This window comes from Amblyomma americanum, chromosome 11, assembly GCF_052857255.1.
Source record: "Amblyomma americanum isolate KBUSLIRL-KWMA chromosome 11, ASM5285725v1, whole genome shotgun sequence".
Lineage (NCBI taxonomy): Eukaryota > Metazoa > Arthropoda > Arachnida > Ixodida > Ixodidae > Amblyomma > Amblyomma americanum.
Window position 1 is genome coordinate 32,202,900 of NC_135507.1, and position 23,370 is coordinate 32,226,269.

The following is a 23,370-nucleotide window of genomic DNA, read 5'->3' on the forward strand; positions in this document are numbered from 1 at the left end:
CGCATAATTCAGCAAGAAGTTGTCATAGAAATCTTAGCTTGGTGTCCAATTTGGCTGTTAACGACTGTAGCTGACTATTGCCAATGTTTCTTTTCTTCTACGGTGAAGGCATGAAGTGACTGACTGCACTGACAGTTATCCTGGATGATGTCCCTTAAAAGAAAGCTGCTCACTATAAAAAATGTGCATCAGGTTGTGGTTCTGAGCGTTGCAGTTAGTCTTAGCTCATTAAAGTTGTCGAGAATGGTCTGGAGCCCCACTGGTAGATGTGCCTGCAATGCGTGTTTTCTCCCCTGCAGCCATGGAGGCCCCCTTGAGTGCGCCCACCCCACCGCCCCCACCACCGACCCCAAGCATTGTCTGGGAGCTGCGCCGAGACGTGGCAGCGAGTTCGTCCACTCTTCCAGAGCCCCCCTCACCCATCGCCTGTGCTGCTCCTGCCGAGATCACCAGTGCCTGTGGGAATAAGAGCACACTGGTGAGCTCTTGTGAAATTTTGTGCTCTGAAATCTACCTTCTGTTGTCCCTAGTTGCTTGCAGCATACAGCACCACTAAGGGGACACAGAGAAACCTTCGCGACCAGCAGTAGTTATTTGCTCTCGGATTCCTCAACGAGCATTTTTATTGGCTCTTCCTTAGGCGCTTTGTATTATTTCATTATTATTTGTATGGAGCTTTGTATTATTTCATAATTGTTTCACCATTCAGAAAAGTGCACCTGCTAGCATTTACTGTCATCATCAGCAGACTGTACACTGAAAGAAAGGGATGCATTGGTTGCACCAAAGTGGGGGGTGCATTCATTATGTGAGCGCGTTCGTTACGTGGAGAAATAAGGTACAACGCGGGATGTGTTTCATAACTGATGACATTGGAGAAAGAAACTCATTATATTCTTGTAAATGTGGTAATGTACGGCTAATGCTGCCTGCACCTTTAAGTTTTATGTAGATATGCTGTTCTGTATGCATTATTGAGATGTGTTTTCAATCGACCTAAACGGCGGGATCCTGAACTGCCAGATAGCGCTTGTGCTTGAAGTTGTCTGAAGTCAGTCTACAGTCTTAATTCAAAATTGATAAGGGTTCGTTTTGAAACCTTGGGCAACAGCTCTTTCATAACTAGAGGACTGTGTGGCGTCAGTTTAGAGCACACTGGCAAACACGAGGTAGAAGGCAGGCAGTTGTTGAGGTCTGCCTTTTTTTCTTGATGTGCACTAGCTCCGCAGTAAAGCTTATGCCTTCTTATCTGGGCAGCAATCCTGATGAGGATCGGGATTCTAGACTTGGAAGTAGGAGTGACTCAGGCTCTTAACATGCCGGCAAGCAAGTGGGTATGAATTTGAGTGGTCTCTGGCAAAGAGGTTGACCAAACAGGAGTGAAATCACTAGTCTTAGGTCTTGAGTCATTGGTGGTTTGTGCTTCTGCTGCTTTTTAGTTGCAGCCTGCCACTACCCACCTCAGTGGCTTATGGCATACAGTCGAGTCCACTTATAACAGTGTTCAAGTGCAACGAAAATTCCATTGTTATAACCAATAATTGTTATAAACGGGTTGCACGAAAAAAAGCATAACGACTGCAAAGAGGGGTCACGGACGGCAAGTGACATGCGAGCTCCGCTGAGGCATCGTTTTGGTGGCACCGAAAGGGGCATTGTAAAAAATATGAGAAGGTTGCTGCGGCTCCCTCTAAGCTTGAAAAATCCCTTAGTGCCCGAAAAAAACAAAGAAAACATGAAAACTTGAAAGCATTTAAATAGTGCAAAATAGCTTGCACTTCTCACTTCTTTGCTGAAACAAACCCGTAAATCACCGACTGGAATATGCCATTAGTAGCAGTGATGTTTGGTTGCTGCGCCAAATGCCACAACTACGGCTGTGCCGTAGCTGCTGAGCCGAGTTTTGTTGAAGGTGAAATGCAAAAACGCCAGTGTGCTGTGCAGTGTCAGGTGCAGGTTAAAGAGCCCCAGGCGGTAGAAATTATGTATCTTAAAGGCATTAATTATCATTTCAATTCAAAACAAATATTTTCTGGACTTAATAGCATACTATATGGGTCTCAAGAAAGCCATTCGTTGGAAAACAGCAATGGTCAATTATTTCACATGCTGTACAAAATTCCGTACAAACTGTGATATGAAATGAACACCTTGGGGATCGTGGAATCATTTTGTGTTTTGTGAAAAAAAAAAAAAATGTGGCAGAATTCGTCAACGGTAATAGCGGAAGACATGCTACCGAGCTCATTGTTTTTGTGGAATTGTTCTTTCTGCATTCGCTAGTTAGTGGAATAAAAAAGCGTCCTACTTTCAATGTGAGCGATGCTAAACTCATCTGAAAAGAAGAAATTACTGGTAGCTAAAGCCCACTAAGCGAAAAAGATGTGAGTCCGCAGTGTACACAGTTGAGTACAAACCACCCGAAAGAGTTAACCTGGAGCCCTCCGCTGTGGTGTCTCATAGCCATTGTGCAACTTTGGGGCATTGAAGCCCACAAAGGTCAAGTTTTGCTTGCTACTGAAGTGAGAGACATGGAGGAAAAAAAAACTGGAGCGGACACCTAAGCTCCCCCTTAAGGATGCGACGCAATGGGGTGAATGAGTTTATACCCATTTATTAGGAACTGCTAATTCTCGACTTTACAATCGTAGATTGCTGGGAGTACTCATACCACTACTGGCGCAGTGGTTAAGCGATGCGCCACTGCCCTGCGATGCCAGGTGCTGCCATCGGTGGGGCTTGTGAAACCCAGTTTGCTCACAATCTAGTGGTGGATTGTGATAATGCCACAAGGTCACATGATCTAGGTGGCCCACATAGGCTGTGGGAGTGCCTGGTTGCTCCGGCCGCTCTGGTTGCGAGGCTTCAAACAGTCAACGCCTCTGATGCTGGACAATTTTTTTCGACGTGGGGGGTATTAACACTTTTGTGTTAAAAGAGGGAGTGGAGAAAAGAGTGCGTTATGTTTTTGTCGATCTTCCTTTGTCGTCATTCAGTGGGAAAGCAATACAACGTATAATGCTTGCTGCGTAAAAAAAAAAATAAAATCTGGTTGCTTCTTTTTTGGTGATAAAGGAAACAAAGTGGAAATTATCATGGTTAAAGAATGCAGTGCGAAAAGACAAGGACAAACGAAGAAGTGCACAGGATCAGCGCCAGTCCTGTGCACTTCTTCGTTTGTCCTTGTCTTTTCGCGCTGCATTCTTTAACCATGATCACTGACTAATAAGCCCGAACAGCTGCTTTAGTTCAAAGTGGAAAAGCCTAAATTTGCAGCTTGTTTGAGAAGGGTATTTTTCAGGTGTCGAATATATTACATACTAAGTGTCAGTGCTAATAATATGTTTGCTATCTCCACTACGTTTAACTTGCAGGACTCGGCGAAGGAGTGCACCTTTGGAGACCTGACAGCACCGGTGCAGTCGACGTTCCTTGTCGACCCTGCCAGCCCCACGGTGGGGAACGGCTGCTGCCCATCTGCTGTGCCAGGGTTGCCCCTTGATGGAGAGTTGGAGAGCATCTTGCGGCAGCTGGATGACCTGCTCTCCGAGCCCAAGCAGGGTGAGTGAGCTTTCCCTCTCCCCCCAACTTCGTGCTTCTCATCTAGATAATGGCTCTGGACTGGATCGACATTGCCTAAATCAGCTTTAGTCGCAAAGCTGTGTAGACGAATTTCTCTGAAGGTGATGCAGTAGTGTCATTTCAGCGAGTGCTGAAACCCTAGTCCAGCCAGGATTTAAAAGCAGTCAGACATTGGAGGCTGGGTGTACACAGTGACATGATGTTCTATTTCTAGTCCTTGCCTGAAGCCTTTTCTCAGTTTGGCCCAGTCAGAGCGATCCGTGTCTGAGGTGTTTTCATTTGATTGGTCACAATATAAACCCGAGGCAAGACAAAGCAAAGCACTGTATTGTCTGTGTCCATCAGAATATTGTTGAAGGGAGTAAAAGATTTTTGCTCATCGAAAACCTTCGCTTCGTCTGGGGTGCATTGCATTTTAGGGGTAAGACAGATCGCAGGGCATATTTCGGGTTTAATACCAAGGCAGTTACCATAATTTGATCTCATGAGCAGTTGCAAATGGCAGTCACTCACTTCTCGGTCTTTCTTGGTTTATATGGAACAAGTGCACAACAAGTAAGAGACCCCGCCTCTGGGTTTGAGTTGTGTTTGTATCTCAGTTGATAATTATGACGTTGGTGATTGTTCAGAAAACAGCAAAAAAAAAAAAATCAATTCTGCCAGGTGAGGTGCAGATGTAGCTAGGACTATGAAGGGAGCAAGGTCCTTTATGCATTAGCAGGCAAGTGCATCTTGATTGTGATGTTAATAATAACACATGGTGTATGTAGTCAGTAACGTTTAAAAGGACATGCTATACTGCTGAAAACTCTTCCACTTCTCTCTGAAGTTCGTACTAAGTACAATGGCGCAGTAATCGGTTTTGCTCGCTAAGTCATCTTCTCTACTTGTCTTGTAACTTCCTTGCGTGTACCTGCTGCTTGTGGTATTCTAGGGTTATCTCTGTTTCACCTCCTCTGTACTCATACTGTACTGTACTCATACATACTGTACTCACAATGTACTCTGTACTGCCTGGCTCATAGCAGGTCTGTCATAAGTTATAAATATGAGCCATTGCATTACTTATCACAAAGGCAAAAGGCCGGTGTTTAGTCAAGCGCTGTTGGAGTGTTGAGTCCGGCTTTGACCTATGTGCCATTGTCATTTTGCACATACGAAACATCGGCTGTCAGAATGCTAGCATGGGGTAAAAACACTATATTGTAAGGTGACATTCGTGACATACCGTGCCAGAACTCTACCACGGTGTAGTGTTACATCTGAGTTCTTTTATTGCCTGGATTTATAGGGAGCTGCAGTGACACTGGCTTGTGAAAAGGCAGCAGCCAGGAAAACTCAGCACTTGCGACTATAACAGAGTGCTTCTGCTGTACTTTCTTTAAAGGGACTATGCAATAAATTAATTGAGATTACGTAAAGCAGACGAGAGATAGGCATTTCATCACTCGTCACTCCAACGCAAGAGTTTTTAAGCTGGCATCAATAACACCGAAAATATAGACGATTAAAAATTACGCTCCTTCTCTCCGCCCTCAACTCGTACACGCGGGGCACCAGACAAAAATAAAGAAAACAGCTCTGGGACTGAGCCCCGCCCACGAATACGTCATCTGCTGACGTTCCTTTTGCAACTTCCGGTTGTCGCTCCTAGCATCCCAGCAGCAGTGTCGGAGTCGTGATTGCGGCGCGCGTTGGGTTTCTTTGCTTGTCGTCTGTTGTAGTTAGCAGTAATGGATCCGGACCTCGAGGCGCGACTGCTAACTCTTACGGCCGTGATGGGCATCGAGCCCTCTGTGTTCACGCCGTACCGGCTGAACGCCAGCGACGACAGTAGCGACTCGGCGAGCCACTGCGAGTGGCTCCGGAACTCCCGACAGAAGGAGGGGGCAGAGGAAAATTGAAACCATATGCGCGAAGGGAATGCCCTGGCCCGCGCTTGCCCGAGAGGGTCGCGCGGTGGCACGAGCAGACGATTTTCACGGCTACCGGAAGTGTGCCCGTGACGTCGTGGCTCCAGCGAATGAGAGAGTGTGGTGGCCTGGCGACGTCACGGGCACAGTGACGTCTTTTTTCACGATTTTAGTTTCAAAATCAGTCACTACGAGCAGACCGATCAGCCCGCGAATTTTAAAAAACAAAACATTTACAAGCGACATTTTATTCATTGCATGGTCCCTTTAATTGCAGGAACTCATTGTTTTCCCTAATCGGTGGGACTCTTAGCTGACGTCTTTTTCCTTTTATCCTTGCCCTGTCTCTACAGCTACACGCTGATCTGGGTCTCGAATAAACAATGACCAAAATGCGAATCTCGGTTAATCGTAAGTAAACATCAGTGCTCAAGGGTTTGCGCTGCTAGATGTTATTAGCAGGGCTTGTGCATCTTTGGCATGTTTGACTAGTACGTAAATTCTATTACATTTGACATACTTTTCTTAGCTGAATTGCATGTGTAGCAGATTAGTTCATTTTTGCGACAGTTGCAGCCATAGTTGTTGTGCCGTTTGCAATATGAACGTGTAGTTTGTTGCTTAGGCCCATCAAAGTCAGTGATAAACACCTGTTGTAGGGCCTTGGTGTATCTACATTGCATGCTGCAAGTCTGGTCACCTGCCTGGGTTCCTGGCTATGAAAGGCGGCTTGCAACAAGTTGGAAGATTTTTTCTGAATGTGGCACGTGCACGAATGTACGGGGCATCCACAGACGCCTTTCTTCTTGACATGCATCAAAAGTTCAAAGTATTTTCTGCTTCACCGGTTGTAAGCATATGTAACAGCATTTTGTATTCTAACCTGGTGTGAACACTTGGGCCTTTAACAATGGGGCAGTGTTTGGAATGCCATACAGCCTGCATTGCATGAAGAAGTGGGCACAAGCATGGTCATGATGCATGCTTTCCGTCTATATTTCTTTTTTGATTCTGCGTCATGAAGTCTACCTCTGTACAGTTTTTTCAGGGACCTCTTTTCTTCACCCTAGGCTCTCTCCTCTACTTGCCTGATGTCTTTGTTTAACGATGCAAGCTGCAGTAATGCTGCACCTGTTCTTCTTCCCTCTTTTATCTTATTTCACAACACTTTCTTGTGTTAAAAATTTGATTTACAGTTTGCTTGCACAGTGTCAGTTGGTTTCTTGCTAAAGCTTATTACGCTGCACTCAGCATATGGTAAGTTTTTGGTTCTCTATATTGCAAGTAAGTAATTTCAGAAAAAAAAAAAGGAAATATTTGCAGTCTCAATTGGCATTTAAGTCTGATTTGTGCTTTCTCTCTTGCATCTTATTGTTTTATGAGCGCAGTAAGCTTTGTTGACAATCTTTATAAGAGTTCTGGGCCCTCCTGATTTCTTCAAAAGAACAATATCTGGCTCAAATTTCTGCTTCAATAGCAGTCACTGCTTCATTGTTGTATACAGTCTGGGGGTCTTCACCTTAACTGTCTGCCTTATTGAAATAATCGGGCAGTGTTAACGACACGGGTCGTTGGTGACTGCGGGATCTGTGGTGACCGTCGCGTTTGCGAAACGGTGTGTTGCAGGTTACAACTCAATGGTGGTGAAGAACCACGTCATGGAGACTGTCAACCAGGTACAGCAAGTCATGGACAGGATGAAGCAGACCTGCTGAAAAAACAAAGAGGGAATCAAAGCCAGTTTTGGCCGTGCGATTTTCTTTTTTCTCTTTTTTTTTCTTTTCTCTAGCTCGCTCACGCCGCTTTAGAGGCAGGTGCCTTTTGAGTATGCCCTCTCCATCTGTACAGTTGTAAACCTTCGGCGAGCAACTGTACACCCCGCTTCGGTCGGCCTTTGCAAACTCAACAGAGGAACCGGATTTGTTCGTGGTAGAAGAGTAGGTCTGTCTTTTTTCAAGTGGGACAGAGGAGAGTGACGTTCCCGCCACTCACTGCCATTTCCAGTACGCAAGACATCGGTGTGCCGGGGTTTCTGGAATTGTCCGCAAGGTCACTGTGCTTGGATTTTGTTTATCTTTCTCTATTTGCCAAGTTGTGCCAGCTGGTGTGTAGCTGCTGTTTGTTCGAGGCCAGTGCTACTAAATATTGCCTTATACGTTCTATGGTCGACAAACGACACAGCAGAACTACTACAGAAGGGGATGGAAAGAAAGGGTGTTGAAAATACATGTACCTAGCGTTTTCTGCCTGGAGCAACGCGTTACCATAGATAAACACAGCAGGGTAAAGGCTTGCTTGGCAGGATAAGCTCCAGAATGCTCCATTTTGGGTGTTCCTGCCGCCTAGTGTAGAAAGCTGTTGCCTTGCTTCTGTAATCAGTGCCTGGTTTATTTAATCGATCGCGTCTATAGCTTCGTCTTTCTTTTGAGCAAGTTTGGGCTGATGGAAGCTGTTCCTCTATCATTGTTTATGTACAACCAGAAAGGGATTTAGGAGGACTTGTGCCAGCCTTACCAACAGCCTTACTAAAGCCTGCTGCTTGCCGTACTAGGCCGTGCTCAATTTCGAGCATGCGTCCCTTGCGTCTACTTGCAGGTATCCTGTGTGCTTTTTTACCATGTAATCGTATATCAGTGGGTGCCGTACAAGGTGGTCGGGGGCTTTTGCTTCTGTCTCGGAATTTTACGAGAACTGTGTGTTAACTCTCCGTCACAAAATGTACAAGTACATAGAAATGTAAGTTGGCTGGCCTATTTTTTCAAATTTGCGAAGTGCCAATGCATAGAGTTGTCAAGTCAAGTGAATGAATTAATGGGGATAACTCTAGTATGCATACTGTAGGTGGGTTGGTAGGGGCTGTGGGGTGTGTGTGTGTGTGTGTGTGTGTGACAGCAGTGCATGTGTATTTTGCTGTTGATACTTGAGGAGCATATTTTTTTTCGTTTACTCTGGTATTTCTTTTTTCTCCCATCTTACAGGGGTTTGATGGATGAGCTACAAATCTGTGTATGGAATAGGCTACAAGGGTTGCATGAACACTTTTGGTTTAGTTTTAGGATGTGGCAGCTTAGGCTAGCATTTTTGCATCTCACAGTCTCTGGACCTTTGTTTTGTTGTTTTTGCCTCGTTTTTGTTAGTTGACTCCATTTTTGCACAGCAGTGCATTTGCGTGGTACCTGCCATACCGGTGTGTCCTCATCTGTCAGCAGTTCAGTGTGCATTACTGTTGATGTGGAAATTTCAGCATCATCGTCATAAGTAGCATAGCCGCTGTCTTTTTTTTTTGTGTAAGTGCATTATTATCTTGACTGGTTGCTTTGAGCAAGTCTCCAGGAGGCATTTTTGCCAACTGCCTGATCAGTTCACGCCTTTTTCGAAGTGGATTTATCTCGAATGACTGGGAAATATTTACACCCCAACTATTTTTTGGGCGTTTTCCTTCAAGCATAGAAACCTGTGCAGTTTAATCAAAATGTATGATTGTGATCTTCGTGCCTTATACAACTTTCATAAAACCTTGTGTGAGTGGGAGAGATGTAGCACAGAAAATGTAGTGCTAGACTTTGTCTTCAAATCGTGCAAAAACAGCATGCATCATGATGGTTCTTTCTTCTTGATTTCCACCGCAGTGTCTGAGAGGCTGTGGCATTCTGTTTCTGAGGGTGCGGGTTCGGTTCCTATCCGCAGCGGCTGCATTTCGATTGAGGCAAATCCTAAAAATACCTATTTTTTGGGATTTTGGTGTTCTTTTAGTACTTCAAGTTGTTGAAATCAACTCGGAGAACTCGGAAAACCATGCCTGCTGCGGCATGTAAATGTCCGCAAATCAAAACCTTTTCTTTTTTCATCGAAAACATTGTTAGCCTCTGTCCGTCCGAAGGGGAGTACCAGGAGCACTTCCCACTGACATTTTACGTGCAAATGGTTCGACTCTCAGTTTACTGGCTTTGATTTCGTTCACTTTTTTTTCTCATTGTGGATTGCAGGTGCAATTCTGTGCATTCTCACCGATTTTGCGATCTTCAACTATTAAAGTGCCTGCAACAGAGTGCTACAATCTCTTTTCTCATGTTTGCAAAAAAATAATTATTTTTCATACCGTCCTTTCGGAGGTCCATAGCGGACAGTCAGGTCCAAACTCTTTTTTACACCTCAAAAGCTATTAGTACGGAATTCATAGCATACTTTTTTCTAATGGATCTCTGCTGTTGTTGTAGTGGGGCAGATCTCGAGCAAGCTCAGCCTTGCTGTAAGAAAGCTCAGAAATCGGCTTGTACATTATGCCTACATTACACCTTTACACAGTCCGGTGCAGAAATCCTGCGAAATGGTAGCTTCCCGTGGCCATTGACCTTTTATTTTTTCAACTGACAAGTAGGGTCAGTGGTTCCCTGAGCGTACTGAACAAATGTTTTTGCATTTCCCTAGCCGCAGCAGAAAACAGCATTTGATAAGAGACGCAGGTCGGTAGCCTGCATTATTACCAGTGTTAGGTTTTCTGGAGAGGAGTCTGTTTTGACATTTTTCAGGGTGCCTAGCTCCTTGTACTGTATTTACTCGTGTAATGAACACACTTTTTTGTCAGAAAAATTGGTGCTAATTCGAGAGGTGCATTTATTATATGGGGTGTAATTTACACTGCAGGAAACCAAAATTTTCTAGAATTTTAATGCCTAACCTTAGCCAAGGCATTTGTCCTGAAGGGGTCCTAGTTACTCTGCTGGGGGTGATAAATGCAGAAAAAGTCTTTTATGTGAGTGTGTTTGTTATGTGAGCAAATGCGGTAATTTCGCTCTGCCCTACAGTGCACGTGGGATGCTTAGTGTAATGAAAGTGTGTAATGAGAGAGAACACACAGGATGGAACTGGCTCATACAAGTGCCCTGTGAGTGCTGGGTCTGTGTTGTATGCCTTTCAAGCTGGGCATCACAGCTGCAGCATACCAGCCTAGTGGTACCACGCTTAGGCTGGCACCACACGCAGCACTTAGTAGTATCAGCTTTTCCCCATCAAAAGACCCTCTTCCAGCCTAGTGGCGTCAGCCAGTTCTCATGACACTGCTAGCGTGACAATGCACGGAGTGTCAGGGGAAAGGGGATAGTCGCCTCCCTGCATCGTCATGCCACTCTCTGCATTGCCGCGGTGCTGCTAGCAGGTTCACGAGAGCCGGCCAACGCTATTGGCTGGAAGAAATTCCTTTGACGGGAAAAACCGCTTTTTCTTTACTTTTGTCCGACTTAGGCAGCTAGGTGCTTTGAGGGGCAGCTTGTGCGGAAGGTCTTCATGCTGCTTCCAAGAGCAGTCTGGTGCAGTGATATGCTGCTTTGTTCCTTGTTGGTGTGTGGCACTGACCCTCTGTTCAATATTTAGTTGCATGAATTGTTTACTGTTGAAGCATCATTCTTTTTCCTTTGGCTCTGTTCCACTGCCAGGTAGGAAACGTGGACAGTTTCACTGACCATTCGTAGCTGTCAGATAAGGGCGTATGCATGGGAATTAATTGCAATGATCAGCGGCAATTTGTCATATTCTTGATATCACGCTGCGCAATGCTGCTAAGGCGCACAGGCCTCAGTGGTGTACATTTTCTGTAATTTCATTACGGCATGCCCCTGTGTATGTCATATGTATATTGTAGTGCATTTTTTGCTGTGAACGTTGCAGCACTTGCAAGCGTTGGCGAATTCGCCCACAGTTCATCGTGTCGCAGAAAGTTTGTTGACTGCGTGTACTGATTTTGTTCACTGTTGCAGAGAATTTTGCATGCATTTACCTTAAAGGGTTGTGGCATCGGGCTGTGCCAGGTTAGCCCAAGCCTGGAACTGTGTCGGCCGCTTCTCGCATTGTGCTGCTTTATTGTGGCATTTCTGTTGTTTTGTCACCATCCCTTGTTGTTACTGTTAAACCCATCATTGATCATGCATCTATAAGATATGTAGCCGTGTGGGCAGAAATCCCAGGCTTTGTAAAAGCCGATGAAATGATGACACGTGCTTGTTCGAAAGCCTTGTCAGGTTTACATCATTGCCTTGCTGGTGGCAACGGAGTGCTCTGTGGCGCTCCAAGGTGGAATCAAGTTTGTTAGAAGTCAAATTTTTGACAAAATCATTTTTTTTTTGTTGTTATTGCTCTATACAAGTCTGCTGTTTGCATGAATTACACCTAAGAGTAGTGCTAGCCAAGGCATCATTGCCTATGACTTTCGAGGTAGTGGCTTGATGTCACTGATTTTACATTTTGTATATTACATGAAAGCTACCAGAGGCATCAGGGTGGGCTGCTAACCATCATGGCAGTAATTTCTTTTTTATATACCTATTCAGCAGTCTTAAGAACAGGGGCATCAAAAAGTGACATACCCAAAGGATTAGCACCTCACAGCTGATCTTGTGGTGGTGGTGAACCCAAATTCTTGGGCTTATGTCACGTGGGGCTTTTTCATGCTTGAATTTCAAAATATAACATCTACCTTGATGCTAAATAGCATCCCTGAATAGGGAGACACCGGTTGAAAGCTGCTCTTGAAGACTCTGAATTCATGTTCAATAATTTGTCATGAGTCGTGCTAACAGCACATTGCTTCAGTATTTTGCTTTGTCTCATGTTAGCTATGCGCAAATTCTGCACAGTGAAGTGACACTGTATTTGATTATAGATCTTTGAGCAATCGAAGGACCGTGAGGATGTCGAGCCAAGTCACCTTGGAAATAAGACATCATAAGCACTGGGACTTGCATGTATTTTTGGCTTAAGGAGGCCACAACTATAAATCATTAATGTGTTGTAATTTTCTTCTTTGTTATCAACTACATCTAATGGTGCATTTCGGATCAAATTACAATGTGGTGCACATGTGACTAGGAAAGCTTTGCATTAAGAATACAGATCTCTTTGCCTTTCAGCCAGATTGAATCTACAAGCTGCAAACACTGTTCAGAAACTGGTCAGTCACTAATTTAAAACTGTGCTACTGTTGTGTGCTTCAAGGCTAATGTGCCAGCACCGATCAAGGTCCCCAAAGTTAGTGTACCTTGTCGTAATTTGCATCTTGTTTTTTACGTTTTAACATTTCTCATGCCAGCAACCAGTCAGCAGACTCATATCTGCTGTTTGCATGATTTAAAGTGGAAAGTAGCAGGTATACTGTTTTTTTGTGCATCCAATCCTTCCTTTTGGTATGCACAGTCTGCAACATGTTATCGTAGCGAGATTTTTGTTGGCTTCATTTCTTTGTTTATTGATGCAATTTTTGTTGCCTTATTATGCTTGTTTCTCCAAGCGATGGGTTACTTTTTTTTTTTTCTGGGTCCTGCAGTGGTGAGCTTGCATTGTACATTTTGTGTAAGTATGAGCTACATACATCCATTGTATTTTGAAAGTTATTTTTGTACTCTTTGGTTAGTTGGGTAATTTAAAAACTGGTTCTATATTTTTGACAAATCATTTCTTTATTCACGTGGGTAAGTGGTGTACTTAATAACGAAAGATGGTTTGTTTGTGATGAAGCTGTATGATTACTTCTATTATATTGTAACTGGAACATATTTAATGTACCATCAGCCCTCTTTTTTTTCTATATATTGTAACATAATATATTCAACGGATGTATGCTGAGCCATGTTGGTGGTTTGAGATAGCCTGTGTTGTGTCTTGGGGGATTTAGGGATATAGCTGAAGTGGGATTATATTTTGCCAGTGCTTTGCGCGCCATTCAGAAAGTTGTTTTGTTCATGAATAAAAACTTGTGCACAACGTGAAGGCAGTTTGATTGTGTCTTCTGTATGCCTCTATTTAATCCATGGGCAACACACCATCCCAAGGCAAGGGGCAGTGGTACAGGAACACATCCCCGATTGCCAGAGGTCTTCAGTCGGAACCGATGCAGGAGCTGTCGTTGTTAAACGGACATTGAGGACAGCTCTGCCTATTCTAGTAGATATTGATTCTCTGGCTCTTTCTGGGTATGTTAACATCGGCATGCAGAAAACCCTGAGAAATTAAAAAAATTTTCTGCTATTCGATTTAAACTCGTGACATCCACACAGAGGACTGGTTGACACCGTTTTGAAGTGAATAGGATTTCAGCACGAGCTCCGGGATCTGCTAAAAAAATTTGACGTCGACACATGCAGTTTATTTCTGAAATTGGCTGGTGGTGGTGACACCTGCATGATTTTGCTTTATCGGCTTTTCTAACTTTTAAAAGTTGTTTATTGTGCGAGTGGTCTATGTCGTTACAAAATTTTGTATTAATTGTAGCCTTAAAAACAGCCCATGGATTGATTTCAGGCTTTAGAATCTACATGTGGTTTTGCACCAGTGAGCTGCTTTGAGTTGCCCAAATGAAATCTGGTGCCGCCAGTTGATGAAGCCGGGAAGGCTGCGTGCACCTCTGCTACCTTCCCAGGGGAAAATCCTAACTGGTCAAACTGGTTTAAGGCGCAGTTTCCAGTAGGTTTCAGTTGGTTGCCGGTTGACTTCACCTGGAACTTGTACCATAAACCAGTTTGACCTGTTAGGATTTGCACCTGGGCTCTGAAAGCTGGGCGCAGAAGATGGCTAGGCATATAAGCAGTTACGTAACTGCCACGTATTTCAAGCTGCAGTGCAAGGAAATGTAGGCTGTGGCAAGAATGCAGGCAAACACTGCTCGTGCAACTTAACTGCGCCAACTTTACTACAATTTGCGGACAAAATTGAAGGCGAGGTTAGTTTACTGATCCACGATTCTATCTACTGTGCGATGAATTGGTACATCAGGCGGGGAAGTCGCGTGTCATCTTTTGTGTTTGCTGTCTCCGTCAAAATCGCCAGAAACTACCGAAGTTTTGAGATCGTTAGACTAGATTGAGTCTCGGTAGATCACATGGGCACTGTGGTAGTAAAAAAGTAAATGCTTTCTTATGTGAGCGGAACGAGGTATGTCCTAACACTGGGAGAATGAAGACATAAGTATTTAGTTGGTAATTACACAACAGAAACAACGGAAGGTGGAAAGACGCGCCATTAGTGCGGCTGGTTTGCGCTTGTGAAACCAAAACTGGCGTTTTAAGAAATGTTTTTAAAGTGCTATAATAAAATAAAAATGTTAAAATAAAACGCCTTATCTATATTTGTTACTTGAGCTCAGTACCGTCGTATATTTGAGTCTGTTATTAAAAAGTACAAACATTTAGTGCACTTACATCATTAAAATATAAAATACAATACTTCACAATTACGGTCAACGGTTTTTAAAATTATATCATAGAGTTTTACCGCTACATTGTTATTTTCAACTTTCGCCAAGTACAGCGCTCAACCTAAGTACAGCTGGCCACGGTGGTGAACGAGCAGCGGCGACCAACGGCCAATCACAAAAGTGCTATTTAAACTGTCTCGAGAAAGGGACCGTTGCATTCTTGTTTTACCTGTCAATGTGTGCTCGTGAATAATTTGTGTTGTGGCTGGCTTCGACGAAGGGCTTTTTTTCGACCTAGTGCCGCGTGGTGAAGCGTGCAATTCTACCATGGCGACACAACTAGGAGGACTGAAAATCGGCGCCAGCGTCGACATCCAGCGAACGGACGGTAAGGCTTCCCGCAGCATTGGGCGGACGTTTCATTGAACCTAACCCTAAGGTGAAGCTAGCCAGCGCCACTTGGGTCGTCGGAGAAACAAGATGCTGACCCGTTTTCTCCGCGCTACCCGTTTTGTTGCCTGCGGGAACGGGCTCGGCAAGTCACAGGTTGCACTGTTATATTAAGCACAAGCGCAGTCCCTTACTTCGCATCTAAGAAGCCGCCTGGCGGTTGGTGTAGCTGCCAGGCCCTCCCCGAATTTTTTTTTTTCTTGCTGTCAAGGGTGGGTTTCTGTGCCAGCAGCACTAGCCGGCGGCTTGTGACCGTCGCTGCTCATCTCACAGCGGCTGTTCTCATTGGCTTATAAAGCACGTTTGTGCACCTGTAAACCGCGTGGGTTGAAACGGCGCTGGATTGTGCTGCTGCGAACGGTCCGGCCACCGAGCGCACGGAGCGGCGGCTTCACTGCGTAATGGGTCAGGGCTGTCGTGATGCGACGGAACGATGATTGTTTGCACGCGCAAAAACTGGCCCGCGGACGGGGCAGCGCGCGCCGAAGCGTTATCTCTGCACGCTTCATTGAAAGCGAGACGGCTGCTGACCGTAGCGGAACAGCCGAGCTCACGGATCGGAAGCCGCGGACGAAGATCCCGCCGCATCTATCTTGATAAGCCGTACGATAAGAGCAGGCTCCGCCAACGGTTGCCCAGACATGCGTCGCTCATTTCTTGAATGGGTCACTGCCGGTGCGGCATCATCTGTACTTCGAGCTGCCGAGAAGGCGCGCAAAACGAATTAGCGAAGCTGTGGGCGGAGGTTGGGGAAGGAGGGGGGGGGGGGGAGCTTGTCTGGACGCCTCTCCCTCTTCGACCCTTCTTTCTTGCCAAGGCCAAACCTAGGCATTCACGGTCGTTTAACTCTTTTAAATGCTGTGCCGCTCGCGCTGCCGCTAGCCGCTCTTTTTCTGTGCCAAAGCAGCGCTTGCGGGTTTTGTTTGGTTGCAACGGTTGCTCTGCGCGCTCACGCCGTTTCTCTTCGCACTGCTTCCTGGTCGATTTTTTTTTTTTTTGCGGTCCATCGATCTGAGTTTTCTGTGTGTAGGTCGCTGTCGGTCTGTTTTTGTTTGATCGCCCACGCGTTGGGAGAGGGAAGTTGCTTCTCGCCGCTTTATGTACATGTCGGGGTCGAATGCAGTTCCACTGATCTTTTTTTCGATCGTGGGCCGAGCTTGCAGCGTTGCGCCGAGTGCTTGTAGTCGCGGCGAGTAGTGCGGTTGATGGCAAGAGATGCCGGAGGCGCTGTTCAGGACGACCTGTGGGAAACTAGAGTAAGCTTCTTTCTTACTCTTCCCATTGGACAAGCCCTCGTGGTCGACGCAGGAAAGAAAGGTGCCGGGAGGAGAGTAGAAAAAAAATGCAAAAAAGATGGCCGGTCTACTTTCCGCCGCGCGCGGTTTTCCGCTCTTGCAATTCGCCAAGGCCGGCCGCCCTTTAAATTTTTACTCTGACCCGCGTGTGTGTCTTGTTTTGTTTACTGTTTCCGCTGTTCCCGTGTCGTTGCACTGGATGGATCTCGTCCCCCGTCGGAGGTTGCTGGGTCTCGCGCTGTTCTCTCGTGTCCTTTCGCGCTTGCGTGTGTTTCGCTCGCGTGTGACAGGACCCGTCACGATTCTTGCGGTGCCGGCGCGGATTGTCGGTCGGCGTTTTGCGTGGCGTTGTCTCCATGCTTGTCCCGCGCAGTTCATCCAGGCCACCAATCTCCCACGCCTCGCACACACAATGCACCAGGTGCTAAGAACCCAAAGGTTGAAAGACCGTCTCCGAAAGAAACTCGTGGAAACCAAAGAAAGCAGAGGGCAAATTTTTCACCGTGGTAATGATTTGAGTTGCGGGATTCTTTTGCGTAACCGTTTTCTCTCTTGCTAGAGCTCCGGACGCGAAATTCGGAGGTCGTGGGTTCGGATCCATCCACCGCGGCGGCTCAGTGGTTAGGGCGCTCGGCTACTGATCCGGAGTACACGGGTTCGAACCCGACCGCGGTGGCCGCGTATCGATTGAGGCGAAACGCACAAAAAAGGCACCCGTGTGCTGTGCCATACCAGTGCACGTTAAAGATCTTCAGGCGGTCGGAATTATTCCGGAGCCCTCCACTACGGCACCTTTCTTCTTTCACTCCCTCCTTTGTATAGCAACTTCCTCTGTGCAGTCTCTGTGCCCGTCCGTAGTTTGGAATTTATTTGGTTTAGGTTTATGCGGGGTTTAACGTCCCAAGACAACTCAAACCCCTGTCACACGGCATTCCTCTAAGGCCTTTCCAGCAAAGGCGCCATTTTTCACTAAAGAAGCGAAAGCTTAAAGGAGCAGCGACGCAGCCACACTGTGCTGCCCAAAGGTGAAACTGTCGTTCAGGCTTGGCACCCGTTGCTGTGCTCGAGGTGGCTGAAGTTAGTGTTTTAAAATTAAAGTGGTGTATTCTGTTAATTCGTTCACCTCGAGCTCAGACATTTTTTTTTCATTCTAACTGCTTCCTTAAAAGAACTGCAACACCTACTCTTATCAGAAGCAGCAGGTTTTGTGTATTTCCTTGGCCACCGGGGGCACTCGGTGTTGCTGCGACACTTTCACTGTCTTGAAATCTGGGCATAAAATATAAACACCCGTAGAAAAAAGCAAAGCCAGACACACCTTTCGTATTTAAAGAAAGATGTTTTCAAACATTGTTGGCTGTATCTATTTTTCTATTGTTTTTAGTTCTTGAAGTTGGGTGGCACTGCGATCGCAGGTTCTCGAAGGCCGCGCCTTTGGGCTCCAAAGGTCCCTGACGGGCGCCTTCGCCTCCAAGGCCCTTAGCGGCAAAGGCGCAATATTTGTGCCGTGTAGCTGCACTCCTTACACCTGATTCTCAAAGGCCTTTGCGGTGCCCGTGTGACAGAGGTATCTGGCTATGAGGGACGCCGTAGTGGAGGGCTCCGGAAATTTCGATCACCTGGGGTTCTTTAACGTGCGAGGGACGCCGTAGTGGAGGGCTCCGGAAAATTTGATCACGCGGGGTTTTTTAACGTGCGAGCGGCGCCGCAGTGGAGGGCTCCGGAAATTTTGATCACCTGGGGTTCTATAACGTGCGAGGGATGCCGTAGTGGAGGGCTCCGGAAATTTCGATCACCTGGGGTTCTTTAACGTGCGGTGACATCGCACAGTACACGGGCCTCTAGAATTTCGCCTCCAACAAAATTCGACCGCCGCGTCCGGGATCGAACCCAAGTTCCGCGTGTAGCCTGACCTCGAATATTTAGTGGCATCACATTTGTATTGCGGTGGTAATTGACGCCCGATGGTGACGGTGCCGAGGGGAGGCGAGGGATGGTCGTCGCCGCCCCAAAATTTGCCGGGCGCTTCCTTCAGATGCTGGCGAGGACGAATCACGATTCACCATGCAGCCTTTAATGCATGCGCATTCAAAATCACCGCACAGAATTCCTCCACTAAAAAGTAGTCGATTGTTAGAACCTTTCTTACTGCCTAAACAGGATAACCACGAGACGAAACCATAAGATCGAGAATTTTTGTACCTCTGGCTCGTTTCAGAGTCGAACGTGAAAAAGCTGGTGTCGTTTACTGTGATGATTGGTCAGCGGAGTATACAGAACGCCGCGTACCATGCATAGCCCATTGTTACCAAGCGCTATAAGTTCATTTCATTTGGCGTTGCTGCTCATAATATCAGTGCCGTCTCGCCTACTCTCGACCCCGCTACGAAGATCCGCACCCAGCGCTTTTCTATAAGCTCCAACCGTTCTTCATGCTGATTGGTGTTCTGCCTTGAGCGCTTGCCTCCACTGACCATGGCGGCGGACGTGGAAAAGACCTCGAACCAAAGTACAGTGAACTAGAAGGGACGTTATACGTGACGCTTGTGGTGCAGTGAACTACCATTTCACTGTACCACGAGGCACAGCGAACTACCACAGTCACGTTGTACGCGAGTGTCCCGTATAAAGTGACCGAATGGGGAGGGCGCCAGCTGTGCGAGAACCCTTGCAAGCAATTCTGTTGAGCAAACTAGGGCGTAGACATGGTGATGTTCGTGATATTATCTTTGAAATTCGCCGCGGTGGCTCAATGGTTAGGACGCTCGGCTACTAATCCGGAGTACCCGGGTTCGAACCCTACCGCGGCGGCTGCGTTTTTATGGATGCAAAACGCTAAGGCGCCCGTGTGCTGTGCGATGACAGTGCACGTTAAAGATCCCCAGGTGGTCGAAATTATTCCGGAGCCCTCCACTACGGCACCTCTCTCTTCCTTTCTTCTTTCACTCCCTCATTTATCCCTTCCCTTGCGGCGCGGTTCAGGTGTCCAACGATATATGAGACAGGTACTGCGCTATTTCCTTCCCCCAAAACCAATTATTATTATCATCTTTGAAATCAGCAAACACCGTTTAGAACCAAGGAGCGTATTTGCGGGACTAAGCGACAGAGCAAAACTTTTTTTTTTAGGTGTTAGGATAATGATAATAATAATAATAATAATTGGTTTTTGGGGAAAGGAAATGGCGCAGTATCTGTCTCATATATCGTTGGACACCTGAACCGCGCCGTAAGGGAAGGAATAAAGGAGGGAGTGAAGGAAGAGAGAGGTGCCGTAGTGGAGGGCTCCGGAATAATTTCGACCACCTGGGGATCTTTAACGTGCACTGACATCGCACAGCACACGGGCGCCTTAGCGTTTTTCCTCCATAAACACGCAGCCGCCGCGGTCGGGTTCGAACCCGGGAACTCCTGTTAGGAGCCGCTAGGGCATAGATCCCAGAAGTGGAACATGGCGCGCGCGACACACGCGTGCCCCACGGGGCTTATGCCGACCAAAGCGAACACTTGTCTGCAAGCTCGCGCCACTGTTAATCTCGTTATTTTCTTTTTGTAGTGGCTGCACGGCGCCGTCGTCAGTTTTTTTTTTTTTAATCTGGGCCCATTACCTGGTGCGCGCTTTAAGTCACTGTATACCTGGTGCAAAACCTCGAGGCGTCCCAACCCTCCAATATGTATTTCCTCCTTCGCAAGAAAAGTGATTCGATCTGACGAATAATCCGCCCATGCTTTCGGTGCGGCCTCCAGTCCTTACAGAAACATCGAGAGACAGCTGTATCCCAAATCCACTTGGCTCGAATTCAGGTTGTCTTCAGATTCGTGGCATCCTCTCAGGTTCCGATGGTTCTGAGAGAGGAATAAAGTTGTTGACGTGCGGCGCGTTCTTCAAGCGTGCGCACCGCACTTGAAGCGCTCCGATGTCCGACGGCAGCTCGTTCACGTTCCCAGCCACGAGACCGAAAACGCCCGCAAGGCTTCTCGCATGAGGGCATACCGTGTCGGTTGGCTGCGCCCCCAACTTGCACCAGCGTATGTCAACAGCACTTCGTATTTGTTTTGAATGCGCGCTTGTAAAACATTCAACACGAAATACACTGCACGGAGCGCGGTGTGTGTTTTTTTTTCTTTACAAGCGTCAAGACAGGCGAATTCCCCGCTGTTATGGCAACAGTTCTCAGAAAACCTACGTGCGCGAAGGGTACAAATTCTGCGGAGGCTGTCCGCACTGGCTACATTTTTTTTTCAGAAACCGTATGCTTTGTTGTGCACCGAAAGTGAACCCTCCCCTGGCTTTCAATCAGTTTTTTTTTTTCGCAAGACGCGGCATTCTTTGGGGAGCGCGCGACGGTTCGTCTGCCAGTCCGCGACGGTTCGTCTGCCAGTCCGCGACGGTTCGTCTGCCAGTCCGCGACGGTTCGTCTGCCAGTCCGCGACGGTTCGTCTGCCACCTATAAAACAAACGCACATAGGCGGCAGGCGCGATCCGCTTTTACGGGGCACCAGCCGCGCCTGCTAAGTGGCAGGTGCGTGTCTCCACCTGTCGCTTGCACATGTCGCCGTCGTGAACTGCGCATGTGTCCTAGGAGCATGACCCCACCGCGGTGGCTCATGCTTAGGGCGCTCGGCTACTGATCCGGAGTTCCCGAGCTCGAACACGACCGCTGCGGCCGCGTTTCGATGGAGGCGAAACGCTAAGGCGACCGTGTGCTGTGCGATGTCAGTGCAGGTTAAAGATCCCCGGGTGGTGGAAATTATTCCGGAGCCCTCCACTACGGCACCTCTTTCTTTTCGCCCTCCTTTTATCCCTTCCCTTACGGCGCGGTTCAGGTGTCAGGCGATATGCGAGACAGATACTGCGCCGTTTCCTTTCCCCCAAAAACCAATTTTTCCTAGAAGCTGGCGGTTTGTTGCCAACCAGTAGCTGTGGAGAGGGCAACGTGCGCATGCGCACGGTGTAAAAATACCAGTACTCATTGCACCGCGCATGCGCGAAGTGGCCGTGTGAAGTATGCGGATTGCTGTGCACTTTCTAAACACGAATACGCCTATATGGGACTACGCTAGAGGACAGCTTACTCCTTTCTCTTTAGAGCGCATTTCATGCCGGCCAATCTTCGATATATTCGACCCTAGGGTTGTATTACTGCAGCGCAAGGGTAGGTGGACCGGTTTCACGACGTTGTGACGTCATAGGGTCACGGCGTGCGAAGCGCGTGACCGTGCCGTCAGTCAGCCGCTCGCTACCGCGGCAAAGGCGGGTTTCCCGAAGCAGTGCTCGGAATAAGAACTGGAGCGAAAGCATCAAATGCGCTTCAATGCGAGGCTATTCTGACGTGCGATCCCGCGAAGCGGAGATGAGGCGCAGGGCCGGAAAGAGGTCTCCCGGGAGAGACGGGCAAACCACAATGGCCGCCCGCAAAGCCGCTCGGCTTTGAGTGTTCAGTCCGCGACCTTGTGCTGTGCGATATCAGCGCAGGTTCGAAAGATCTCCCAGGTGGTCGAAATTATTCCGGAGCCCTCCACTACGGCACCCCTTTTACGCCGCCGCGAGTGGTTAGTGCTCGGTTTCTGACCCGAAAGACTCGTGTTAGATCCCGGCTGCGGTGGTCTATGTAGGCGAAATGCTAGAGGCCCGTGTATACCGTGCGATGTTAGTGCACGTTAAAGAACCCCAGGTGGTCGAAATTATTCCGGAGCCCTCCACTACGGCGCCCCTCTGTCTGAGTCACTTTGGGACGTTAAACTCCCGTAAAACCAAACATTTCTCCCTTTGTTCTTTCACTCCCACCTTCATGCCTTCCCTCGCGGTGCATTTCTCTCCGAAGAACCCGCCAATTTTAACAGCTTCTCGGGTCGTGCGCATTTCAAACCGCCGAGGTGGATCAGAGACTTTGGCGTTCGGCTGCCGATCCGAAGGTCGGTCACGGGATATAATTTACTATTTGTGCCTCGTTAAGCTAGGGGTCAGCGGTCTCTGAAATTTGCAGCGTCTTTGATGGTTGCATGGTCATTAGTTTTCATTCCCGACGTTGCTGCTGCTCCAGATAGCGTTGTTCGGTGGCGGGCTTCGTTGGAGAGGGAATAAGCGCGCGCCCATTTGAGCGGAAATACTACTCGGCTGCGGCATGCCGCGAGATGTTGGAACTTAGCAGCGGCTACTGTTAAACGGGGGAGGGAGGGATGAGGTCACTGGCGCGCTTAGTCACGGCTCAGCTGCTCTTGGCGCGATGAAATGCGCCCCCCCCCCCCCCCCCCCCCAAATTTGCCGCGTACTGCGCGCGCAGTCGACGTCCCGCTTTTGTGGGCTCCGAGCAGCAGAGAGGGGGGTTAAAAGCGGAGAAGCTCTGTTATGACCTTCTGCTACGCCTCCCGCAAAGAATGCTTACTCCTCGGTTCGCCGATTTAATGAGTTGCGGTCAAATAGAATATAGTTGTATTTCTAACAGGCACGTCGCCAGGAAGGTTAATTTCTTGTAACGGGATACATGCCCCCCTGGATATGTGCTCGACTTCTAATCACGCTGATTTCATGGTAGCGTTAGAATCTAGATTCTACTGCCGCCTGGTGTCTACCGGTTTCTGTGGATGCTCTGTTGTTACGGGACATTTTGCTATTTAGGAATTACTTTCTTCAAGGCTACCGAGAATCTATAAAATTTCTCTAATTTCGCGATATTTTCGCAATGTAGCCTTGCGTGGTGCTGGTCAAATTATTTCGGAGCCCTCCACTACGGCCCTTACTCCTTCACTTCCTCATCGTCCCTTCCCTGACGGCGTGGTTAAAATTTACGTTCCTCAAAAACCGTTTTTCTCTGGGCAAAAAAAAAAAAAGGTATCTGACCCCCGCCTAGCGCAAAACCAAAAACACGTAGACCACTCCGTTATTTTTACCAAGTTGCCCTCTTGCTCTGTGTAAATCAAATCATCGACGCCAGACTGCCGAGGCTTG

General features: G+C 47.4%; 2 protein-coding genes across 8 annotated transcripts in view; both read left to right on the forward strand.

Moving 5' to 3' along the window:
• The window catches only part of LOC144110576 (dystrophin-like), a 28,352-nt gene extending 15,099 nt beyond the window's left edge, over positions 1-13,253 (forward strand). For 2 of the 6 annotated variants that reach the window (XM_077643588.1, XM_077643586.1), the window contains exons 16-19: positions 300-478; positions 3,375-3,561; positions 5,849-5,906; positions 7,122-13,253. In XM_077643588.1, coding sequence (XP_077499714.1) covers positions 300-478; positions 3,375-3,561; positions 5,849-5,859 — 377 coding nt within the window. In that variant the 3' untranslated portion in view covers positions 5,860-5,906; positions 7,122-13,253. The remainder of the gene's footprint in view (positions 1-299; positions 479-3,374; positions 3,562-5,848; positions 5,907-7,121) is intronic. The other 4 variants (XM_077643585.1, XM_077643584.1, XR_013309875.1 and 1 more) reach the window with 3 other exon arrangements.
• A 1,589-nt stretch (positions 13,254-14,842) lies between these two features.
• The window catches only part of Klp10A (kinesin-like protein 10A), a 48,758-nt gene continuing 40,230 nt past the window's right edge, over positions 14,843-23,370 (forward strand). The window contains exon 1 of one of the 2 annotated variants that reach the window (XM_077642877.1): positions 14,843-15,064. In XM_077642877.1, coding sequence (XP_077499003.1) covers positions 15,004-15,064 — 61 coding nt within the window. In that variant the 5' untranslated portion in view covers positions 14,843-15,003. The remainder of the gene's footprint in view (positions 15,065-23,370) is intronic. The other variant, XM_077642876.1, reaches the window with a different exon arrangement.